Source organism: Protomyctophum parallelum, assembly GCF_964188405.1.
Source record: "Protomyctophum parallelum genome assembly, chromosome: 1".
NCBI classification, from domain to species: domain Eukaryota; kingdom Metazoa; phylum Chordata; class Actinopteri; order Myctophiformes; family Myctophidae; genus Protomyctophum; species Protomyctophum parallelum.
In genome coordinates this window covers 69963690-69973689 of record NC_139697.1, presented here as the reverse complement: position 1 = coordinate 69973689, position 10000 = coordinate 69963690, and the positions used below count along the sequence as shown (strand labels likewise).

Genomic DNA, 10000 nt, shown 5'->3' with positions numbered 1-10000 from the left:
AGTGTAGATAATGATGTAACCATGTATGTCTGATCAGAGAATGAAATGTGTGTTTCTGCTCTTTTTCTCTCCCAAGGACGCCAATGCAGATGAGTTTGAGAGTAAAGACTGGACCTTTGTCATTGAGGGCGTGAGTGACTCTTTACTTGACTCTCTGAACAGCTCTCAAACCAGTTAACCACTTAAACCCTATTATGTACTTATTTGACCGGAGTCCCGCACACGGGTTACGTCGGGTTCCTTTATTCCCTCTATACCCCAAATGTCTTTGGCAAGAATATAGCCAATCTCCAAGCTCACAACGCATCGCAAAGTGACACACTGTGAGCCTTTAGATCTGCCTTTTTCTTCGAGGGTTCATGTAGACAACTAACCTGACTTAAGTTATGACCACTGCTTACTTCTTGGTGATGCATCATTTATCAGTCGTTCAGTTATTCTTCGTACTTCAAATCAGATTTAGCTTCTTTTCATTTTTCGTTGTATTTATTTATTATTTTACATGTGACATATCAAATGTACCATTTGCTATTCTAAAACAACGATACTGTACAAACCTTTAGTATGACACAAATATCTTTGCATTTCCAATAGCCTATTCCTAAGAGCCTCCACCCTTTCTTTACTCTGTTGCAGGAGAGCAAGGGCCATCGTAAGGTGTTAGCATCAGCTGACATAAACCTCAAGCAGTTTGCCAGCCTCACCCACACTCAAACCGACTTGACGCTGAAGCTAAAGCCGCTGTCTGTCAAAGTGGTGGAGGCCACGCTCAAACTGTCCCTGTCATGTGTCTTCGTTCGAGAAGGAAAAGCCACGTGAGTAGCTTTGTCTTTGTCTCAGTTTCATGACGTGTGTTACCTAAGAACTGGAGTTTGTTTTGTATGATATATGTTTTAATGAAAGTGGACTATTTACCAGGGTTATTTAGGAATTCTGATTTCAGTAAATAAATAAATAAATGAACACTTGGTTGGTCCATACATTTTTTGATATGATACAGAAGTCATAATTTGAGAGTAATAAATAGAGTCCGCAACACTGGTGCGGAATAACTCAGCTCCACTGGTTTATTAATTCAACGTTTCGATCACTGGGATCTTCTTCAGGGAGGAAAGGCTAGAGTGGATGTGCATGCTATGCTTTATTACCTTTGGCAGAAGTCATTGCCCAGCTTGTAAAAATGCAAATGTATTATTTGTGATCCAGTACAGTGATCCATGTGTTTGTCCCTTAGAAATGACATAATTCCTGTCTCCCTGCCCTTAGTGATGTCATTATGTGTGCTCATGCAAAGAGCTGAATAATAGTACTTGACTACAATTTGCATACATACCGTAGCGTATGTGGTAGACTTCCAACTTTCCTCTCTGTTTATTACACCCGTATTGTTCATACGGTATTTATCCACAAGTCATAATATAAAATATATAAAAATTTGCCCATTTTGGGCACGGAAACCCTTTTTGGTGTTATGCTTTAGCTATTGAAAAATAGCAGATCTACAAGCTCATAGCGCGCCACCGAGTGGCGCGCTACGAGCTTGTAGGTCTGCTATTTTATAACTGAATGACATGTTGACGTTCTCTCACCAGTGATGAGGACATGCAGAGTCTGGCCAGCCTGATGAGCGTCAAACCCACGGACATCGGTAACCTCGATGACTTCAACGAGAGTGACGAGGAGGAGGACAGGAAGTCTATCACTGCCACAGGTAGCACTTGCTATTGTGTTTAGGATTTCACATACTGTACACACGCACGCATACACATGCACACACACACACACACACACACACACACACACACACACACACACACACACACACACACACACACACACACACACACACACACACACACACACACACACGCGCAAGCGCGCGTGCACTCGCACACACACTCCTTTTTCTGCCTCTCAGCAAATGTTCTCCTTTCGTGTTTATTAGAGCACTGCTTGCTGTTCTTCCACCCTGTGCTTTCATTTCCCTGCCTGTTCTGTTCTGTCCTACCTTCCACATCTTTTCCTTTCCCTCTGCCAGCTCCCCAACACACCCTAACTCGCCCCAACCGCCCTGCTCCCCCTCCGCCTGACATGAAGAGAATCTCTGGGCACCCTCCAGCAGTCTCAGGTATAACTTCTCTTTCACTTTTCAACCACTTTTCCGCATCTGTTTCTTCTCCTCTCCCCCATGCCTGCAGAGAGGGTCCTCTTTGTCCTGCGCTTTGTTTATCTGTACATTCTCACACACATGTGTTCTGTACCCGACCCAGCAGCCCATCCCACGCTCCTGGACATTGCCTTCTAACCCATTCTGACCTGAGATCAGATTCTAAAAATGTCTTCTACATCCTGACAGTTTTCTGAAAAAGCTATGTTTCTATGTCAGTCGTTCTTCGATTTTTCAAAAATAGCAGACCTACAAGCTCGTAGCTCGCCACTCGGTGGCGCGCTATGAGCTTGTAGATCTGCTATTTTTCCATAGCTAAATCATAACATAATGCACCAAAATGCACCAACACCAAGAAGGGTTCCCTCCCAAAATGGGCTAAAAAAATGGGCTAATGACCGGGCCCACATAGTTCTCATCTGTGCTTCAAATACCACACTGAGGCTCACGTGATGAAAGGCAGAATATATATAGCACATTGAAACGTCCAATTCTACACTCTGTCTGTTTTATAACACCAAGGGCAGTAGAACATCCACTCGTCCACGCTCAACGTGTCTTGGTTTAATGAAACGTGAAACATCATGTCACGTTCATGTGTTTCTCATGTCGCTCATGCTCATGATCGCAGCTTTCATAACCAGTCATAGATGAGGGTTCACGCTTAACTCTATCAGTACGTCATTTAGATAATGTTGTCATGACAAAACAAAAACATAACTGGCACATCATATTTCTAAGTCTCATTTCTCTCATGTCATTGATCAACTCATACTTTTTCTTTTTCTGACCTTTCTCCATCCCATCTATATCTCACCTCCCATCATCCAATCAACCATCCATCCATCCATCCGTCCGTCCATCCATCCATCCGTCCATCCATCCATCCATCCATCCAGTATGTGGAGGAGACGGTGGGAGGCCTGTCTCTGGTCCTCCCAGTCCAGCCCTCCACTCCCGCCCCCCTCTGCCCATGGCCCCTCGCCCTTCCTCTCGTCGGCCCTCCAGACACTCCCTCTCCGATGCCCTCGTCCTACCGGGGCTGCCGCCTTCTCCGGGACCCTCCCCTCAGCCCTCCCCCCGTTCCAAACATAAAAAACCTCCCCTCCCTGATCAGCCCGAGGCTCCTGCTCCTGCTCCCCCCACACCCGGCGTGATCCCTAGCCCTCCATCGCCCAAGAACTCCGAGGCTACGCTGCCCACCTCTGCTCCACCCCTTCCTCCTAGTCCTAGCCCTCCTGAGATAGGCTCCACTTTATCTACTCCTACGCCCCGGCCTTGTGCAGCCGTTACCACCCCTCCCCCTCCTAATCAAACCACACCTGAGTCAGACGAGGCTCCAGCAACCGTCATCTCGCCCCGTACACCTCCCAAGACATCACAATGGGGTGCGAGCTCCCCGGAGGCCGTCGAGGCTGTCTCCTCTACGGAGGCAGCAGCGCCTGAGCCTGAGACCCAGCCCGCTGTCTTGGCAGCCGCTGGGTCCATAGCGGCCCCCCGGCCTCCCTCCTCGCGTGCGTCCGCCCAGTCCACTCTGCCCCTGGTCACCCCCACCATGGCTTCGTCCCAGCTTCTTCCCCCCTCCGTTCCCGTGTCCAAACAGTCCTCCACAGCCCCCTCCACACAACCTCCATGCAGCAGGACTGTCAGTCAGCCTCCCTCTCTGCCTAAAATCTTCCAGGCTGGCACGGGAAAAGGTACCCATTTGTCTGGCAGGCTAGTAGTAGAGTAGACAGACGTGTTGACTCAAGCTGTTATGACTGGCCTTATAAGGCCTTTTTTTCCAGCATGATGTAACTTTGTGTTCGGAACAGTGCAGGTTCCACAGCATCTCGGCGTGCTTGTGCATGTATGAGTTAGAGGTTTGTGTGTACCGTACAAGTAACCTAGGCAACATTTTGGGGACAACCCATGCATGATTAGGATCTTTGGGAACTGCTAAACTTAGACCAATCTGCGTCACCACGTGAACAACTTACATCACGGAACAAAGCAGTGCACATACTGTACATGCAGTATACATTGTGTAGCGAGACACAGTGCATGCTATCACCTTTCTACTTTCTACTTCTTTACTCACTAGCGCTGTCTTCTTCTCCTCCGTCCTCTCCTATCCTATATCCTTCCCTCATTTTCAGCTCCACTTTCATACCAGCGGCGCCCCCCAGAGGTTCAGACTGGATGTGCAGAGGATTCAGCCTTTGGCCCTGGTCTGTTTACGTGTGACTTCATCGTCTCACCCACTGTGTTTCTTCTACTAATATCTGACTGCTGGTCACCATCATGTGTCTCACTGTCTCCTTCTTTCCTTCTTTTCCATCCCTTCACTTTGTTCCTCTCCTCTCCTCTCCTCTCCTCTCCTCTCCTCTCCTCTCCTCTCCTCTCCTCTCCTCTCCTCTCCTCTCCTCTCCTCTCCTCTCCTCTCCTCTCCTCTCCTCTCCTCTCCTCTCCTCTCCTCTCCTCTCCTCTCCTCTCCTCTCCTCTCCTCTCCTCTCCTCTCCTCTCCTCTCCATCAGCTCGCTCCCATCACTTCAGACCTCAGGTTGTCAAGACAGTGGCTCGTCCCTCCTCTCCCTCCCTCTTCTCTAACGATGCTCCTCCCCCTGAAAAGACATTGGCTAGCCTGACCACCGGGCTACCTTTCCCCAAATCCCGCCCCTGTAGTTCAGCATCAGGTAACTGGGGAAGAAAAAGATGCAACCAGACTTATTTAATGAGCTATTTAAGGCTAGTAGTTATGGCTAAAACGACAGCAGTAAATATAGAGATGGTTTAGTTTGACCGGTTGACATAAATGATTATTACGGGTTATCGTTGAATTGTTTTAATAGAAAAAAAAAACTGTCAAAAAACAGCATTTATGGCCTGGGCCATGGCTCAGCGGTCCAGGCACCTTGGCTGGCAATCCAGCCCGGCAGTGTGCCGCGGGTTCGAATCCCGATCCCGACGGCCTTCACTGCATGTCTTCCCCCCCATCTCTCTCCCCATTTCCTGTCAGCCTACTGTCTGTTCCTCTATAAAATATATAAAATAAAGGCAAAAAAAACATATAAAAAAAGCATTTATTAGTGTTTCTCTACACCAGTGGTCCTCAAACGGTGTGCTGTTGAGTAATTCCAGGTGCTTTGAATTGAATTACACATTATTATTGCAATATACAACCATACAGTTATGAATTATATATATATTTTCCTGGATCAGCACTTTGTGTGCAGTCATTTCCCAATGCAGTGGGAAATTCTATACCTTAAAACAATATATTTTAGCCACTTTCAACCTTGCAAAAAGTTTTTAGGTACACACGTTGCAATTGCAATTTTGACTTGTCCTCTGGTGTGCCTTGGGCAAAACAACTGAGAACCACTGCTCTACTCAACATGACACTGACTGTTCCCCTGCCAAAGGAATGTTGTCAGAAAATACAACCAGGGACAACAGGTCCACAATTTTCACTCCTGGGAAGACCATGGATATACGCCAATACTAATCTACATATTGTAACGACTAAAGACTAAAAAACACTGCTGCTCTGCTCTGTGGCGCTCATTTACACCATTGACTGTGCTAATCACGCTATTTCCCCATCTTTTCCCATTCTTTTCTTTCTGTTCACTCTTTATTTCCATTTTCCCAATCATATACTTACTTCCCCTTTTCAATTCCTGCATATACTCACGCTATTTACCTTAATACCCCTCTCTCTCTCTCTCTCTCTCTCTCTCTCTCTCTCTCTCTCCTCTCTCTCCTTTTGACTGCTCAGGTGGTCAAGGGGCGTGGCCTAGGTCTGACTCCACTGTCGCCGGTGGTGACGACATCAGCCCCGTTCCTCTCCTGACCAGACCTGACCTTGACGCTCTCTGTGACCCCGAGGCTCCGCCCCTTACCCCCTCCCTCCCGCGCCACTCGCCCCCGCGCTCCTCCTCCTCCGCGCGCCGCCTCTCGTCTCCCTCCCGCTCCTCTGCTCGCTCCGCCTCGGTTATTTTCTCCTCCCCCCTCCTCTCTTCTTCTCCTCCCCGTTCTGCCTCCCTTCTTCCCTCTTCTTCCCCAACGGCAAGCACTCCCCCCCAGCTCCCCCCTTCTTCTTCTGCACCCGCCCCGCTCAGCTCTAGCCAGTCAGGTACACTAGCCAGTTTACATGTGGGAGCTTTAAAAAAAAAAAAAACATTTAGGCCTGACGTCGAAATTTATAAAATGTCTTCTAAATCCTGACAGTTTTCCGTCAGGATTTGCTCCACATTTTCACGATTTTGTTCAAAAATAGCAGACCTACAAGCTCGTAGCGCGCCACTCGGTGGCGCGCTATGAGCTTGTAGATCTGCTATTTTTCAATAGCTAAATTATAACATAATGTTTAAAACACCAAAAGGGGTTCCTGCCCAAAATGGGTTAAACGTTCTTCAATAGAGCACTGAATACCGATATTGACGTCAGACTTCGGTGTCTGACGTCAATATCGGTATTCGGTAGAGGCCGCTATAAGTCCACGGGTTCATGTACTTTTTTATTTGCATTGTAGATTTTAGATCGGGATTTTAGATCGCCTCATATAAGAACCGTGTTTGAAAAATAAACAAATCATCCTGGCCGTTTCACTCATATGGATATGACAGATATGGAGATAAGACTCAAATGACGCTGCTGCTAAATTAGTTACATTTTCGCTAGGAACAGCCTGTATCATATATGACTGACTGATTGTCGTAAACGATACAGAGACACCTCCCCGACAATATCACCAAGACGGTTTGTTTATTTTTGGACCACAATGCTTATATGAGACGGTTTTAAGATGACCTGTTGATGTTATTCTCTATAGAGAAAAACCTCTGTGAACCAGGGGATGAGCGAGTGACATCAGGACTTAGTTAGGCGCTCTATTGGGAACACATTTCTGTTGATGTGCTGGGGTTGGAAACTATATGTTCAAAACCATTACTTTTCAGGGGGGAAAAAATGCAAGATTTCTGCCTGCAGCCACAACGATAATTATGGAAACCAGTTTCCGTTTGCCATCTGATTCTCCTGAAGGCTAGTTGCTGCTTCATGTCCTGACTGTGCCATGTGTCCTTTTGTAGCCGGGATAATGTCCCCCCTGGCCCAAGTGGACAAGGAAACGACGGCGGTTCCCAAGGAAACCGCCCCAGTCACTCTGAACCGCGGCGATGAGTCTCCGCGAGGCAACAGGACGGTTGCCAGCATCAGAATAGCCAACCAGACAATCGGAGAGGCCCCGGACTCCGGACAGACCGTCGGAAAGAACGAGGCAGAGCCGAGATGCATCAGGTGGGTTCACATTAGCAATTATGTCACATGATCTCACACAAGTCAAGTTTTGTTCACCTGCCGTGGATACAGTATAGGCCTACATGCGAGGTCGGCCTCAGACCGCCGCATACAGACATACTGTTCTTAAATTTGCATCATGCTGACTGCACTGAATTCTAACCCTGCAGACTGGGAACTCACTTCAATTGGGAGTCAGGACAAAGACTGCAACACTTGCTTCATAGGGCTTGTTTTGCGAGTAAAACTACCCTCAAGTAGTTTGGGCTTCTCCAGGTCAACCTGGCGCAGTGCTTTGTAAACCTGCGTTGTTGTAGCTTCCTGTTATGGTTGTTCTGCACAAGAATGAACTACTGTATTGCTGTTGTTGATTAATTGATTTGGCCATGGTTACTGAGCGGATCAACGCCTGTGTGGTTTGATCTGTGGTATAGCTCAGTCATCATGGTTGCTTTGTGTACGGTGTTCTGTTTGTGCTCCGTTGACGCTGCTAACAACTGCTGAGTTTCCCCCCGCTGGTTGTCCCCGCTGTGTCCTACTGGCCTGCGTTTGCGTTGCACACGGCTGTAGAAATAGAACTGGCACTCCAGTCCCAGTTCTATGTTTTGGCGTGCAGCCTGCTTGAACTCCCCGTCATGACCTCTCACATGCTGAGCCCGGCGACAACTCACCGCACCCACTTATACCACCTTTGTGTGTCCCCCCAAACCCTGCGACTGTATGACCCTGCATGTCAACTCTGACCACCGGTGTCTCTGTCCCACCAGTCCTGGCGAATCCCCTTCAGAACTGATCATAGTCCCACCTCCTCCCTGGCCCTTCTCCTGTCCTGATTCCGACACGCCTCAGCAGCCCTCCACCAATGTCCTGGCAGCGTTTGTCACACCTAAACAGCCATTGGCTCCGAACGAAACCGTTAAAAGGCAGACAGAAATGTCAAAAGACCCACGGCTTGCAGAGGCAGAGCCGGACTTCGATGACATCGTCTTTGAGTCACTGAATCAAAGTCACCAGTCGGGAGGTTTGTTCCTGGAGGAGGATGACTCAAAACGTGACACAATTAAGAGGTCTCCGTTGGCGTCTCCGTTGGGGTAAGTACAATATACTACATACACATATGCATATAATGCACACTTGTTTGTCAATAGCTCATCTAAAGCTCACAACGTGTCACATCGCAATGCATGGTGAGCTTGTAGATCGGCTATTTTCGGAGAGCGACACTTAGAAGTTACAACAGAATCTATGTTATGCAATACTCAGACATGGGATTGCACACACACACACACACACACACACACACACACACACACACACACACACACACACACACACACACACACTGCCTGTGTTTAGGTTTTTTTTCACATGTGGCGCCCTTGTCCTACAGTCTTGAGCCAAAGGCCCTGGAGAAGCCCCCCGGAGAAACCTCCTCACTGACAGAGCTCTCCCAGGAGGCACGGGGAGAAACAGGGCCTGAGGAGCAGGGCAGAGGGTGCATGGAGGAGCAGAGCAGGAAAGGAGAGAGTGAACGGACGAAGAGAGAGGAGGAGCAAAGAAACAGCACACTGCTGGAAGAGGAGAAGAAGAGGATGCTCCTGGAGGAGGAGAAGAAGAGGTCAGAGGAGAGGCTTTTGAGAGAGGAGCAAGAGCGGGAGGCGAGGGAAGAAAGAGAGGAGGAGCAGAAGAGGAGGGAAGAGCAGGAGGAAAAAGAGAGGTTCTTGAAGGAGGAGAAAGAGAGAGAGGAACGCCAAGCCAGGGAGGAGGAAGAGAGAAGGAGAAGAGAGGAGGAGGAGAAGCAACGTCTCCAGGAGGAGAAGAGGAGGCAGGAGAAAGAGAGGCTCTTGAGGGAGGAGAGAGAGAGAGAGGAGTGCAAAGCAAGGGATGAGGGAGAGAGAAGGAGAAGAGAGGAGGAGGAGAAGCAACGTCTCCAGGAGGAGGAGAGGAGGCAGGAGAAAGAGAGGCTCTTGAGGGAGGAGAGAGAGAGAGAGGAGTGCAAAGCAAGGGATGAAGGAGAGAGAAAGAGAAGAGAGGAGGATGAGAAGCAACGTCTCCAGAAAGAGAGGCTCTTGAGGGAGGAGAAAGAGAGAGAGGAGTGCAAAGCAAGGGATGAGGGAGAGAGAAGGAGAAGAGAGGAGGAGGAGATGCAACGTCTCCAGGAGGAGGAGAGGAGGCAGGAGAAGGAGAGGCTCTTGAGGGAGGAGAGAGAGAAGGAGCTGAAGAGAAAAGGAGAGGAGAGGAGAGTTGCGGAAGAGGAGGCGAGGAAACGGAGGGAAGAGGAACAACGGGAGAGACAGATGAAGATGGAGAAGGAGAGAGAAGAGCGGAGAACGAGGGAACAGGAAGAGAGGAAGAGGAGGGAGGAGGAGAGGAGGAAGAGGGAGGAGGACGAGAAGGAGCATCAGAGAAAGATAGAGGAGGAGAAACATGTGAGACTCTTGAAGGAGGCCAAAGAAAATGAGGAGCGGAGGATGAGGGAAGAGGAGGAGAGACGGAGACGAGAGGAAAAGGAGCGGCTCTCGAAGGAGCAGAGAGAGGCGGAGAGGAATA

General features: G+C 48.7%; 1 protein-coding gene across 3 annotated transcripts in view; it reads left to right on the top strand.

Moving 5' to 3' along the window:
* Positions 1-10000, top strand: part of LOC310873970 (EH domain-binding protein 1-like protein 1) — a 38173-nt gene that overhangs the window by 7683 nt on the left and 20490 nt on the right. For all 3 annotated transcript variants that reach the window (XM_083786592.1, XM_083786591.1, XM_083786590.1), the window contains exons 4-12: positions 77-130; positions 637-815; positions 1593-1711; positions 2039-2128; positions 3067-3864; positions 4306-4377; positions 4684-4842; positions 7243-7450; positions 8218-8541. In XM_083786592.1, the coding sequence (XP_083642718.1) occupies positions 77-130; positions 637-815; positions 1593-1711; positions 2039-2128; positions 3067-3864; positions 4306-4377; positions 4684-4842; positions 7243-7450; positions 8218-8541 (2003 nt within the window). The remainder of the gene's footprint in view (positions 1-76; positions 131-636; positions 816-1592; positions 1712-2038; positions 2129-3066; positions 3865-4305; positions 4378-4683; positions 4843-7242; positions 7451-8217; positions 8542-10000) is intronic.